At 30.2% G+C, this 15,489-nt stretch overlaps 3 protein-coding genes across 3 annotated transcripts; 2 read left to right on the top strand and 1 right to left on the bottom strand.

Moving 5' to 3' along the window:
• Nucleotides 1-842: 842 nt before the first annotated feature.
• Bm7225 (hAT family dimerization domain containing protein) lies at nucleotides 843-6,292 on the top strand (the record flags this gene model as incomplete). Its single annotated transcript, XM_043074528.1, has 16 exons — nucleotides 843-884; nucleotides 1,114-1,191; nucleotides 1,285-1,396; nucleotides 1,856-2,024; nucleotides 2,200-2,308; nucleotides 2,679-2,828; nucleotides 3,061-3,174; nucleotides 3,586-3,761; nucleotides 3,933-4,080; nucleotides 4,219-4,300; nucleotides 4,447-4,593; nucleotides 4,903-5,024; nucleotides 5,169-5,389; nucleotides 5,539-5,618; nucleotides 5,698-5,821; nucleotides 6,082-6,292. 16 exons carry the CDS (start codon nucleotides 843-845, stop codon nucleotides 6,290-6,292), a joined length of 2,085 nt encoding a protein of 694 aa, XP_042930462.1.
• A 785-nt stretch (nucleotides 6,293-7,077) lies between these two features.
• Bm5064 (exonuclease family protein) lies at nucleotides 7,078-8,730 on the top strand (the record flags this gene model as incomplete). The annotated part of the gene is made up of 6 exons (XM_001892534.2): nucleotides 7,078-7,164; nucleotides 7,353-7,511; nucleotides 7,584-7,718; nucleotides 7,818-8,005; nucleotides 8,249-8,354; nucleotides 8,599-8,730. 6 exons carry the CDS (start codon nucleotides 7,078-7,080, stop codon nucleotides 8,728-8,730), a joined length of 807 nt encoding a protein of 268 aa, XP_001892569.2.
• A 227-nt stretch (nucleotides 8,731-8,957) lies between these two features.
• Bm3891 (Uncharacterized protein) lies at nucleotides 8,958-11,333 on the bottom strand (the record flags this gene model as incomplete). Its single annotated transcript, XM_001892533.1, has 6 exons — nucleotides 8,958-9,059; nucleotides 9,198-9,283; nucleotides 9,698-9,876; nucleotides 10,100-10,285; nucleotides 10,656-10,759; nucleotides 11,268-11,333. The coding sequence occupies 6 exons, from the start codon at nucleotides 11,331-11,333 to the stop codon at nucleotides 8,958-8,960; spliced, it is 723 nt and encodes a 240-aa protein (XP_001892568.1).
• Nucleotides 11,334-15,489: the final 4,156 nt, after the last annotated feature.

Below are 15,489 nucleotides of genomic sequence, written 5' to 3'. Positions count from 1 at the left end.
GGTCGAATTATTTTGAAATCCAATTTTTCCAATTACCATTACTTACTATTTGCTTTCCTGTTTGTAGGTATGATTGAAATTTGAAAAGGTTAGTGAAATAGTTAAACAATGATTGTACAATAACTCATTTGTCTATAGCTATTGTTTTTCTCTGTTGCTTGATGAGAATAATTCGTTTCATGAAATTCTTCTCAAAATTCACTCATACACACACAAGCACATACATATTTACATGTTTATACATAAAATGATATCAAATTTGTCCTTTTTTTATGGGCCATTTCTTCGTTGCGGGATTTTCTAAATGTTTCTCCTATGATCATAAAATCATACTGGTCGTGGAATATCAAATTGAAAGCATGCCCAACTTTTGTTTTCGAACTTTGCGATAGTTTTGTTAAATTGCTAAAAGTCGTTGTTTACTCAAGGATTTTTATTCAGTTTACAGAATAATTCTTTCATGATAGTATATGCGTACAGAATGTACATTATAAACAGCTTGAAACCAGAGAACAACTGAAAGTGTTTTAGGACTCAAGTTGGCTACTCAAGAGCAACTGTTAACAACAGTCCGTACTCGCCATCCGGCGCTGCGGAAGACTGCAGCTATCAGTGATGAAACGGTGGACGACGAGAATACAACTAGTGAGTCGCATAGTTGGAGCAGTAATAACGGTGCCAATGGTAGCACTTCATTTGCTTCTATTAAACGCTGTAACCAACCAACAGCTACAATTGTATGCACGAAAAGTGAACCGCTTTCCGGTGAAGATATCAGTGGTATTACTGCTGCCCATCATCACCGGAATACTTTGCCAATACATGCACATTCGGTTCCACCAATGCGATCGTCTAAGCTTCACGATATTTCTGCAATGAATACGGTGATTTTTGACTTTGCTGCTAAATATGCAATCAGTTCAGAGCAGTGTATTCCACAATTGAAAAATTCTTTTGACCTATATATTAACAATAGGAAAAGGTGTACGTGGAGCATTTTATTCGGTGGTAATCTTGTTTCGCAATGTCATTCTTATTTTGAACCTCGAAGAATGCAAACATATATCAACAGTTTCTTTTTGAAACGTTGTGGGCATTGGTTATTTCTTTTAGATTCGCAGTTGTGATGGAAATTTCACGGAGGAAACAAATGGCCTGTTATCTGATGCTCAAACTGTGATTAAACACCAGGTAGCTTTCGAGAGCATTTAAGCGAAATTTCACCATTTCTCTTGAGTTAAATGTATATGCATGATTAAAAGCCAAATGTTTTATCGATTTTAGGTTCCGAATGATCCATCTGGCTTGAACGCAGCTTACTATCGTGATACTGGTGTCACCTTACCTTTAAACAGCCATCTTATGCCACCAAAATCTGTTATACAAGATGACATACGTATGAAATTGGGGAGATTTGAATTAGTAAAAAAGAAAGGCAGATCCGAAGTGTGGAATTTGTTTGGACAGGTTGGTTATTTAAAGCTTCAAAAACGATTTTCTGTACAGAATTTGTCTTTAACATTTCATCGATGGCGAATATGGAAGTCATGGAGCGATGTTAATGCACGGCAAAATATATGTTCTAGAAGATCTGAGGTGATTAAAAAGATATGTGATATGTTAATTGATAATGACAGGATGGTTTGTATGTCTATAATTGTAGGCCTTTTTCTGTAGGTTGTACTGAGCTGTGTTAGATATACATTTGTCTGATTACCCGAAATACTGGAAAGAATTCCGTTGCCGAGAAAATTAAAAAATAAGAATTTTGAATTGAAAGATCTGTATAACCTGTTGAAATCTACAAAATTTTATTAAAAGCTTTTATCAAATTTTCGGATTTTTCATATTGAAGAAAATGTTTGGTTTATTTTTCCGGTCCTTGACACAATTACTGGAGCTCGTCTGCCGTACGTGGCTTGTTATGCATGCAAAGTGCTCTATACAGATACAGGTGGTGGAACAGGAAATATGACTCGTCACAGATGTCCGATTGGCAGTAGCTATAAGGATAGCAGCATGAGGTAATGTGAATTTTTGTCCCGGAACAAAATTTGTTTTAATGATATGGATCGTACAGATGCGAGATAAGGAAGGAAGTTCGTTTCTTTCAGTCGAGATTTTGTCTCGAAGTTGCGTGTATTTTATCGAAATTGGGGACTTTCCATTGCGTAGCCATTTTGTTGGCTTTATTTTTAGCTCATCAGCGGAATCAACAAATGACACTTCTGGCAAGCAATTTTTTGAAACCCTTTCATCAGGATATGTCAGTCAGTTGTCTCCCGACACATCTGCTGCGTACAGAAGGGTAATGTACTGTTCTCTTAAATGTTTCGATTTTCCGATGATTCATGTTTGAACTTGCTGACGTAACAGGCAGATATATTGGAATAGTTGAACCACAGTGCTATGATTTTCCAGTGCCCTTGAATTCCATGTTGTGTTTTTCCTTGGTTTATGGTCACTGTTCTTGATTACTGAATATATCGGTGAGTGTATTGCAAAGTGAAATATGCCAATTGTTTATCACTAAGCGAGTGAATCCAAAGAAGAAATAATTCAGTCAATAAGTTTAATAGATGACATAACTTCTGAAGACTATCAAAAAGTTTCCCGTCTTTCATTAAACAACAGAAGTGGTATGTCTTGGCGTGTAATAGTTTTGAAAATATTTTTAGGATTCTCCAGCACCACCTTCATCATCACATATAAGTCTTACGGCGCAGTCATCATTTGAGACATCATTTAGTGAATATGATCGCCGAATATTTTGCAATGCAATTATGCGATGTTGTGCTATCGATTTACTTCCACCTGCTATTTTTCAGGTTACTTTTGGATTTCTTAATTTAGTTTACCTGAAATTTCTCGTGTAACGTTTGTTGCTTTTACCACAGAAAAGATGAAATGTCATAAATGTGACATACATTATTTGTTGGAACTGTGTCAAGGTTTTTGACCCTTATCATATTCTAGGGTTGATTGAATTTTAACTTTTCGTTAGTTTAGTTTTCTCATTTTCACTGGTTAACAATCAATATTGGTACTCGAGGTTTTTAGGGAGAAGGAATGCACGGTGTTATCGAAACAGCCATATCAATTGGGCGACGTTGTCGGTGTCCAGATCGTCAAGCAATTTCAACACTTATTCCTGAAACTTCTACCCTGAGTCAGGTCAGCAACCTTTCTTAATTGAAAGCTAACCTCGCTTTTTTCGTTAAGTGTTTGATATAAATTTCTTTCATGCGTATAGTTTAGTAATGTTCATTATGTTCATTCTGATTCCATAAATACATACATATCTATCTATCTATCTATCTATCTATCTATCTATCTATCTATCTATCTATCTATCTATCTATATCTATCTATCTATATCTATCTATCTATCTATATCTATATCTATCTATATCTATCTATCTATCTATCTATCTATCTATCTATCTATCTATATCTATCTATCTATCTATATCTATCTATCTATATCTATCTATCTATCTATATCTATATCTATCTATATCTATATAATTCATCTAATCTATTTAATCTATCTAAAAAACCGTGTTTGATATTTTGTTTTCACAGGTTATTGAGGCTAACACAGCAATGATGCTGTCAGAATTGACTGCGGAAGTAGGACAGATTTCCCGTACATCTGGTTTCTCGTTTTCGGTAGAGCGCGTTGCAAATGAAGATGATATTGCTGTTATTTCAGCTAATTATATCACAGCAGAATGGAAATACAAACATCGTGTTGTGAAGTAAGTCTTATTTGTGTTTTCTCTTTTGCTTTATTAATGACATTTTGCTTTGATAATGCTTGATTTTCGTATAACTGAAGAGTAAAGAATTTTGACTTCTACAGCTTTAATTAGTTTTTATTGTTGCACATGATTTAATTTGTAAATTTTCTCATGAAATATTCATTTCAGTGTTGATACAATAGAAAAGATGAAAACAAGATTGGGAACAATGGTCCGAGAAGCGGGTGAATCTAAAAGGCTTTTATGTGTTACGGAAAACATTCCGAGTTGTAGTGGACAAGCTCATCTTTACTGTATATGTTATACACTGAATAATGTAACTTTTTATGAACTTAAACTCTTAGTTATCTTAAAAGTGCCCATTTAAGCATATCTTGCTAAAATAATCATAGCATTAGTTGCCGATAAATTTTGAATATTCAGATAAATTGTATTTAAAAATCGTCTGTTGCAGCTCATCCATGAAATTTTCGAAGAGTTATGCGATCAGAGACACAATGTGTTTGCCATTTTTATGGAATGCCAGAAAATAGTTGGTAATCTTCCTTAATTTACTTTATTTTCAGGAAGAATATCGTCGTAAATTCTCAGAAACATAAATTGCACATTTTTGGGTTATAAGTTAATCTTTTGATTTGTCTGTCATCTATTTACTTTCTTAGCTCATAATTTCTCTTTTTAGCTGCGATAGAAAAGTTGGGCTTAGATCGTTGGATTGATCCACCAGTTGAAAAAAGGGCTGGACAACTTGATTACTTATTTTATGGTTATGAAATCTTAAAGTACGTTAAAGATTGCGTTCAGCATTTGCCCATTTCACAATATCCAGGTATTCCTTGTTTATAATCACTGTTTACATTTTCTTTCGTTTTAATTGCCTAAAATATCTCATACATAGTAATTAGTAACTATATATTGTTTCGGATTTAAATTAACTCGAGAATAACTTGTTCTCATCGGTACTACTTAATGTAAATAGCATTTGAATAATATACAAGACTTGAATATCTCGTGTTTGCCATTTCAATATTTGTGGTTATCTCTTAGTCAAACGCTGTTAATTATATAGCATTTTATGTTACTGAAATTATCACTATCAAGCTATTTATTGTAATGGAAGTACTTAGCAACCATTTAGATATTATGGTACTGGTACGATCGATTGATTGGTCAGTTGCTGATGAAATACGAAAATATTTGGAACCATTTCATATTATGGCATCAATTTTCAATAATAAATCAACAATATCTTTTCATATGGTAATAACTAATATATCACTCCTTCTAAATTAGAAATTTAAATCACATATCTCAATGTGCTTAGTAACTGATGTATGTTGCTGCATTTCTGAATTTCATATACTTACTAAACTCAATTGGTTTATGACGAATTTTCTTTATCAGGTGCAACCAGAATGGTTCGCATTGATTCATGAATTCTCATCAGATGATGACGGTGATGTGAACAATAACGATACATTGAGCTGGGCATGTGCGCTGAGACGGAAAACGGAAAATGTATTAAGAAGTGCTACGGAATCAGTAATTATGCCGGAGCATCGTATGGCAACTGTGTTGAATCCTCGTCTCAAACATCTTCCAATTATTTGTTCAGACGAAGAAAGGTTTTTTTTTTTTCGTTTTTCGGAATGTGATTTTTTATCTTTGAATTGATAGTTGTGAAAAATTTCTAACATCAAATAGATTTTACTTACTTCTCGCAGTGCAGGCTTCCTAAGTGTTCTACTATGTCATGTGAAAGCCATATTTTTAGATCACAAACTTACTCAAGAATACGGAAATTAATCGGAACATCTGAAATGAAAAATCTAAAAAGCGATGAATTTCTTTCTGGTAAAGTTTGCAGTTCATCTTGCTTTTAAGTAATTAACATATCCGGTTGATAAAGTTTATAGTTTAAAATAAAATTTAGGTACAAGTGATGGAGAGCCACCAAAGAAGCGAATATCATTTTTGAGCTCACTAGAAGATCATGCAGTTATTGATGATGAATTGGAGTGTTACTTACGTTCGCAGTATCCAGCATCTCAAACAAAGTTTGCTTCTGTTTCTGTTAAATTATCGGTTTCTTTATTTACGTATTTATTCGACAACCAGTTTATCTACTTCTTTGTATTCATTCGCATTATTTATTTAAAATAGTTTGCAGGTACATCAAAGTTATAAAAAGATTTATCAAATTTTAATTTTAATTTCTCCCCCGTCTTCTAAATGATTAATTACAGAAAAATAGTTCATTTCCAGAATAGCATGCCAACCCTTTCTGTTAACGCTGAGTCGATTAAAATTCTTTTAGAGATGTGCTGCAGTTTTGGTCCACTGTTGGTCAGGCGCAATTTCCATATTTGTCGCTGTTGGCTCGATTTCTTCTTTCCATCCCAGCTGCTTGTGTAGTCCATAAAAGTCAGAACGTTTTGAAATTAACTCCGGAACACCTGTCAAGCTTACTTTTGTTACGATCATCATATACGCAAACAGTTTCTGGTGGACAAAGTCTACTTGCTTAACAAATATCCGTATTTCCTTTTCTTTTTTGCTCTTCAATATTTTGAATTGGTATCAACTGTATTTGTTTATGCTTTCAGTTCTCTAAGTACTTTTGCCATATTTCGAAATTCTCGTTGTTTTCAGGTATTGTACGGTTTATTTTTTTTTAATTTATCATTTATCATTTAGATTTTTGCTAATCTTCCGTGACAACTGTTTTGTAAGATATATAGTATGTCAAAAGAACTCATGGATTTTTCCCTTGATTAGCAGTCATTATTAGATATCCTGGTGAGTGATTCATATCGTCCTGCCTGTTTCATTTTTTCTTTTTTTCGAACATACTCTCTGTATTTTGCCACACTGTGATCTCATGTAAACTTCATTTTTAATTTACCGTAATTTATGAAATGTTTTTTGTCAGATGCCTTAGTTCTGTGATGGTGTTAGCGATGCACATGTAAGTGGTATGTTAATATTGAAATTTTATTAAAAGTATTTCAAGATTAACTACAACCAAAATTTTCAAAGAAATAAATGTTTTAATATACTTCTATACATTGATTATTTTACGACCTTTAGCTAATTGCAGCAGAAAGGAAATGTACAAGTTTTAGATCGCTGATGTATAATGGAAATTGTTACATCAGTTGGTTGTCACCATAGACGGAATGTTTTCTTTGCAATCTGAGTAGCTTGGAATGCTGATTCCAGGCAGCGAAATCAACACGTTACCGGGTTTCAAAGCCACGTTACTTATGTGTCTGTGAGATTTCGCTGGTGGCTAAGGAATGAATGAGTTCCAATGAATCCAGTTCTAAAATATTCGCATTTACATATTATACTTTCTTCTTTGTATAGATTCTCAACTGCATGTGGACATTTTGCTAAGGTAGTTTTATCAAATTCTGAATTGGCTTAATCTGTTCATATAGTATCTACAAATCTTATGAGCCTTTATGGTTTACAAAACTTTTAGAAGAATCGTAAGTGACATCGTTTCTAGTTTTCTTTATGTAGTTAGGAAATATCATTGTAAGCTTACATCATTTTTTGATAAAGAGTTTATCAAGTATTCAGGCAAGAAGTTGGAAACACTTGGCGCATGGTGCTTCAGTTCCGAAAATGCAAACAGTGAATCGGGATATTTTTGCCATAAATAAGCAAAATTTCGATTATTTCCTTATTCTCGATTTCGAAGCAACATGTGAAGAAGGAATGAAAATTATGCCCCATCAAGTAAGACTTCTCTGCATATAGTTTATACTATTCAGTGAAGTATTCAAATTAAAATTACATGGTATATTTCAGGAGATAATCGAGTTTCCTGTCATACAGCTATCCGGGAAAAATTTGGAAGAAGTTGGTCGATTTCATCGATATGTGAGACCAACCGAACGACCAATTTTGACATCATTTTGTACTGACCTTACTGGAATTGTACAGGTACATTAACACTACATTTGTTTTCCGATTGCACAAAGATTTATTTTTGCTGAAAATTTGAATTTGCTAATTATAATTTGCTATAAAAATTCTTCTTAGGAAACAGTAGAAAGTCAGGAGAGTCTTCCGGAAGTTCTAAATGCTTTTGATGAATGGCTCTTGGATTTGAATTTGATTAATACCGATCATTCGATGAAGTCACTTTTTACTTTTGTAACATCTGGTGATTGGGATCTTGGTGTATTGCTTCCCAGCGAAGCAAATTATAGAAATTTGGAGCTACCAGAGCAAGCCTTTTAATGATTTGTTGGCTTAAATATTATCGTTTTTAAAAAAGATGATTTTTTAAACAGATTGTTTTCGGCGTTGTCGTCTAATTTCACTACGTTTGTTAGCAGTGTCACAATTACCATATGAGAAATAATCTTTCTGAGCTAGGCTGGAATACCCTAGGTTTGATCATAGTGCATTTATTTGGTAAGCTCCTTTCATTGTGAAATTTTTTATTTTATGAGTTAATCAGATTTTAGATACTTCAAAAGATGGATCAATTTGAAAAAAGCCTTCTGCAAATGTAAAGGTTATTTCGCCAAGTCTCTAGCGGTAATGCTTCGTGATTTAGAACTAAATCATTTGGTATGCTTACTAAATTTTGATTGCTTATACTGTTTTTACCTTATTTTCAAATCTTCATGCTTAAGGTTGTATATAAAATCTAAACTGATTCTTTGATTATTTCCTATTGTTTTTTTTCTTGTATTGAGCAGTTATGTTACCCTTTCCAAAGTAATCTTGCAATCCTATCTGCTTATAGGGATAACTAAGTTATCTTTATCATTTCACATTTCTATATGGAGAAAAGTTAACTTTCACTCTTCAGGGTCGATTGCATAGTGGAATAGATGACGTGAGGAATATGTGTCAGATTACAAGATCTCTTGGCAAGAGTGGTTACGTATTCCAAAATACATCGATTTATATAGATGAGAAACATACTTTCGAAAATTTGTAACGTATATATATATATATATATATATATATAGTAAAAAACATGACTGTTCGAGTCCTCTGAAAAGATTCTAGAAAAGACTCAGGAATAGAAAATATTTAATTTTTTTGTTGAATAGTGCCCACAAACTTGCTTTATGCGCACGATTGAAGACATCATTCAACATGTCGAACTAGCAACAATGAAGGTAGAATCATTCAAATTAGAAAAAAAAGCCCATACAGGTGAGATCAAACAATGTGGTATCCTTTTGCAAATTTTTCAGAGCGCGCTTTTCTTTCTGTACCACTGCTTGTACGTGAGGTACGACGTATAAGTGAACGTGGGCGTTTCTAAAATATGATTTTACGTGAAGAAAAAGTTCCTTATTTCCAAAAAAAGAGTTTGAAAAAGTTTTGGAGGAAAAGCTCTCCCAAAAATTAAGATTTTTCATCACTCACACTTATTTCGATCATTTTGTAAAATATTACCGATATTTTTCCAACAGCTTGATACTTTTGCGAATTAAAATTCCAAAAATGGCATATCATTACTGCATTGAGAATAAAGCAGACACCTAAAAAGAACTACTGGTGATTAGTGGGGTAATATTTGTTTCTACTGTGAAATGCATTTTCATGTAATGTGCTATATCATAATAGAGAAACAGTCGTAAAATACTTCTGACGAAATGTGCAATTCAAGAAAAAAGAACAGCAAATGATGATCATAAGGAGCAGTGAGAAGTATTATCAGAAGTTGAAAAAAAATTATAGTATTAATTAGGATATTTCAGTAAATCTTAACATGAGAAAAATTAAGTGAAGTGAATTGATGGTTGGTGTTGTCAGTCTTTTCTATCTTATTGGCATATGACTGGTCAATTTACAATCCACAGTTTGATAACTACTTTAAAAAAAGCATAGAATTCAATAAAAAAAAAAAAAAAAAAAAGAAATTATACATAGTATACGCTAGATGCAATACTAACCAATAGCAACAGAACATAAAAGCATCATCCCACTTAAACCATTGACAAGACCTGTACGGCTTTTCATTTTGCTAAGATGATCAAGCCAAATGCCCGTTGTTATCACTGATAACAAATTTCCCACAGCTGATATAATGCATAGTACAAGCCACATAATGAGCATCATTTTCCATCGATACCTGAAATTAACTTTGATTTCCAAATTCAATTTCATATTTCACGTACAGATAAAACCGGTAGGGTGTTCATTTTGCTAAGATGATCAAACCAAGTGTCCGCTGTTATCACTGATAACAAACTTCCTGCAGCTGATATAATAATGATCCTTTTACATAGTCTTTAAAAGATTGCTAAATAATCATTGAAGGAATTACTTAACAAATAATTGATCAAATCTTTTACCTATGTACAACACCAAGTCCTATGCAACCAGTGGTAGCACCAACAACTGCAGCTACCACATTCATATGACATGTTCCCTGATAAGCAGATTCTTGAGCAAAACCTGGACATGTAAAACCGTGAATCAGAAATCCCAACGATACGACTATTTCAACGCGACATAAATTAATCATCACTGACAAATAACTGAAATTAAAATTACAAGCTTTTAAAATTCACAGAACATTTCAGAGGCGGTCTTTTTTTTACTATTACTGATAATGTTTATTTAATACGGATTATATATAACAGTCGGTTGTTCCGATAGAATTTTAACTAGGGCATATAAATGATCAAATCTGATATTTCATAGCATATTTTTATCAAAAAAATAAAATATATATCTTAAATTTTTTTTCGCCCTAAGGAATAAAATTTACATAGTAGAATGAAAGAATCTGCTTTCCTGCTTTTAATTCTAATTTCATTCTTTTTAATTTTGCATATACTTTTTTTGTTAAATCACAGAGTCTAACTTATTCAAAAAAAAAAAAAAAAGCAAAATATGAAAACTTGCTCGGTATGCTGAAATCCGGATTTCTGCATCACTGTATACGCTTTGTAACGTCTCATTCGTGTTTTCCCTTCCTCTAACAAGACATCTTCATCAGTCTCAGAACTCTGAAAATATTTCAAACATGCAAAAAAAAAAACCAAATATTGTGTGAATTTTCCATTCAAATGAAATAGTAACTTCAGAAAGTGAATTTTCCACCGTTAATGTAAAAGTAGAAAAAACATACATCAATCAGTGAGAGAATATTTTTGAATGAAGAAATTAATAAATATAACAACAATTTCATATTTTCATAATCTAATAGCTATATAAAACTGATTAGTGAGAAAAAAAATGTTATTTCAATTGATTTTTTTTTTTTTTTTTGTTTTTAAATTGGATTTTTTCAAATTTGATAACAAATTAATGATTAAAGCAAAGGATTTAAATGGATGAAATTTCAATGAACTAACAAATATGTTCAAAATGGAAGAAATAATAAAAGAGAAAATTGAAGAAAAAAAAGAAGAGAGAGAATGAAAAAAAAGGGAAAAATGTTTCAAAAGAATTTAAACAACATTCTCGTTAATGGAACAGTTTAAGCAATTCTGGTATTGAAATGTAAGAGTTCACCATTTGACTGGCTGCCTTGTGCACAATACGTAACGTTGGATCTTCAAGCGTTTTTAGTAATTCCATCTGTTTTTATGTTCGGTTATTGACAGAAAACAAGATTTTAGGAAATTAAGTGTGCAGAGGGACTGTTTCGAGCAGCAATCATCGTCATTCCATCATTGATCAAAATTTTCCCTGAAAATTATTTCTCATTTTCCTTTTTTTTTTCCTTTTTTGTTCCTCTTATTTTAAATTTACTAAAGTTTTCGAATTGAAACAAATATTATTCGAAATTATCAATAAGAAAAAAAATGTGTATTATCATGAATACAGCAGAAATAAAAGATCGGAATGAAAAGACAATCAGAAATGTATGCGCTGTACTTCGATGGTTGTCAGTAAGATAACAATGATTTACAAAGTGGGAAGTGAGAAAGGGAGAGCAGTAGGTAACAGAGAGACAAATAGGGAAAGCGATAATTAAATTAATCAGAAAGGTATTGTATTTACGTCATTTTTCAACTTTCATTTTGCAAAAAAAGGAAAAAGAGTTGACATAAATCAAATTCCTAAAGCAAGTAGCCGAAATTTTTGCAAAATTAGCCAATAGGTAATTAATTTTAATCTTTTGTCATCTCTAAAGACAATAGAATGAGCAAACAAAATTTAAATATGTTATAGAAGTTATAACTTCGTTAATATACTGTTCGTTGCATTACCGAATTTAAGCGTGATAAGTAGACAAAGATTACAGTACTAGACTTGACAAAATGCGCAAATAGACACAAATAGATTTTCGTCTCTGCATAACTGATGAAAAAGTATTGCAAATTTATTCGTTTTCATTTGCCTTCTTGAAGTACTAGATGGGTTAGGATAAATTTTAGGAAATTCAAATTTTGAATATATCAAATTGAAGTTTCAGTTTGAGCTTGTTACAGGATAAATATTTAAGCTATTATATATCAAAATGACCAGATTTGACTTGATTAATCAGTTAATGATTAATAGTTAATTAACAGACAGGACATTTTACTGTAATGGCGCAATTGTATCATAGATATATTCTCTCTAATCCTATGACTAAATGATACAATCCGTATTTAATCTATTTACATAAGCATTAATTGAAGAAATATATTTGAATAAAATAAAATTTACAAAATATTTCGTTTATCCACTTCTTCCTACTTGAAAATGAAAGAAATTCAAATATCTTCTAATCCATTTTCATACTTTTTTTTGTTCCCATTTAGTAACAAATTTATGGGATCAACAAAAATCTACATAATGATCAGCTAGGAATGTTTTACATTATTTGAAAAAAATTTTTTGATAAAAATGTATAGATGCCAACCGCAACACAGAAAAAGAACTTTCTGCCCATCTGGTTGATTTTATTTCAGACCATCGATAAATGTGTGCCACAAAGAAATAAATGCTCGATGGAAAATGAAGATAATGGATGTGAAGAAGAGGAGGAAGTGACAGAAAAAAACTTGTTGAGGGAAACATCTAAAGAAACAGCGTTTACATACACCTTTGAATTTACCAAATAAATATATATTTCTTTTTTTTCTCCTTCTCCTCCCTTATTTTTATTATTACTGTTGTTTGATCAAAACATCGGTAATTTAAGTGCTAAAAATAGTTAAAAAAATTTCTTAAATCAATGTTAATATATTTTATTTGATGTTACAACAAATAATTAAACTTTTATAAAGAGTTTGAATTTGATATTTTATCAGAAAGGAAAAAAAAAAGACTATTAAATATGTTAAGCATAATCGTCTTTTAAAATATTATAAAGAGTTAAAAGTATGAATGAAATTGATTAAAAAATAAACACTATTCTAAATTTCATGTAGCTTATGGAATCTTTAACAAAAATTTTCGAAACTATCATCTTATATATCAAAGTATATTGATCTACTAGTGTATTTTTTTTTTTTTTTTTGAATAATAACTCAAAAAAGTGGCCTACCATATTTTTATCTAATAGAAAAAGAGGTTTTAATTTTTTCATCTTTTATTTCCAAGAGATGACTGTTTGTTATTTGAACTATGAATTAAAATTATTTGCTATTTCAACTAAATCATATTTGATTATTAGTTTATTTGTTGAATTACACTATTCAAAAATAAATTATTACTTGAACTGTGAATTGAAATTATTAATTAATTATGTTTATTATGATTTATTTAAGAATTACATCAAATGAAAAAGTAATAAACAGTCAACCGCTAGTTAGGGAATGTGATAAAAATATGAAGAAAATGTTGGCATAAATGAGAGTGCTCCAATTTTGATAATATGAGGAGTTAAATTCACCAAAATGAGGTCAATTGACGACACACATTGCTATCAGTCTTCTTCCATTCCGTCGTATCACTTTTTCTTCCCACATTTCTCAACCTGCACCTGATTTTTTTTTTTTCTTAAAATATCACTAACAGTATCCTGTATAATACAATGATATGTAAGTAACTCCTCAGAAAAAATCAAAAATGAAAAAAACAAAAAAAGGAAGTAAATTTTTAAAATTCTTCAACATCTCGTTCTTCACATCCTTACATTTCTTTACAAAATATATTAAAAAAATAAATCTCATTTCTTTTAGTTAAATAATTAAAAATTAACTCCAAAAAAAAGTAGACAGTTCAAAAAACATAGTTAATCTAAAACGTTGAAATCTCCTCCAATTATAAAAAAGAAATAATTGATGCAGGAAAAAATGAGTAATATTTAATCTTTTTTTTCTCTTTAATTTCTCTTAAATTTTTAGTTCTGAATTTTTAAATTTAAAAATTTTTTTCAGAGTTTTTAATAGTGTTTTAGACAATTTCAAATTTATTAAAACACAAGATATTACAAATTGCCGTAAAAAAAAAAAAAAAAAAAAAAAACAATACAAATTTCAAGAAAAAAAAAAAAAATAATAATAAAGTAAAAAAGGAAATGAAATAATAGAACGAATGAGATGTCAGGAGAAATATTTAGAAATTTTTGCAAATCAAACATGTTTCGCTTATTTTGAAAACATTTTATTCTTATTTTTAATTCTTTGAAATGATTCTTTTGTATTGCTTTTATTATCCTTTTGCTTTAATTTATAGAATAATCCATTTAATCAAAAGATATGGTCCATTTTCTACAATTGCTATTCCAATTTCATTTTATCCATTGGTTTTTTAATGCTTGAAAAAAAAAGTATGGACTAATTAATCTTATATTATTAAAATTCTCAATTTTACATTCAATAATAGGAAAAAAATGACTCAACATTATTAATATAGATTTTATAACAAAATTCAAAAAATATATACATGTATGCATATATATGTCTTCACAAATTATTCAAATAGGAAAGAAGGAAATGATGTGTTAGCAACATCGCACTATTAATGAAGTTTCTTTTTTTTTTTTAATTTTTATTCCTTAAAATTTGTGAAAAAAAAAAATGAAATCCATTTTCACTTATCTATTTACTAACAACTTATGCCTTGCATCTTCTATTTGCATAATGGCTCAGCATTTACGTTATTTATTATCGTTCTTATTTTCCACTTTCTTGCCATCTCTATTCAAATTGCAAACTTTAATTAAAATCGGATTATTGAAATTTTTTTTTAAAGAAAATCAAAATTAGACATAGAAATTATTCCAATTATTTGTAGTTTTTTAACTCACTTTCATACTTAATAATGATATATATATATATATATATATATATATATATATATATATATATATATATATATATATATATATATATATATATATATGTATTAGATCTGTTCATTTTGTTCATTTAGATTGTTTATTTAAGAATAAAATTTGCTACTCGATAAGACGATAGCAATATTTTGAAATATATAATAAAAAGGCAAATCTTAAAATGTGGCTAATTTTATGCTACTAAATATAAAGCCATATTGTAATTTTTATTTCACTTCCTCGCACTTCAGTTTTTTTTTTCGAAAAAATATTTAATCATTATTCAACGATATTTTATCAATCAATGTTATGAGAAATCTGAAAATTTCCAGTTGCCGTCAATCAGATAAATATTAATTTTAATCTCTTCGAAAATCTTTTCCCGATTTACATGATAAATATTAATGTAAATAAACCAATTAAAAGTGAAATTTATATTTTCACTAGTGAAATCACAATTATCTTCGTCACCATATGTGCAACATAATTATTTCAGATGTATCTTTATTAACATAATGTTAA

This window comes from Brugia malayi (genome assembly GCF_000002995.4).
Source record: "Brugia malayi strain FR3 genome assembly, contig: Bm_v4_ChrX_scaffold_001, whole genome shotgun sequence".
NCBI lineage: Eukaryota > Metazoa > Nematoda > Chromadorea > Rhabditida > Onchocercidae > Brugia > Brugia malayi.
Note: the sequence above shows the minus strand (reverse complement) of the source record. Positions and strands in the feature narration are given on the sequence as shown.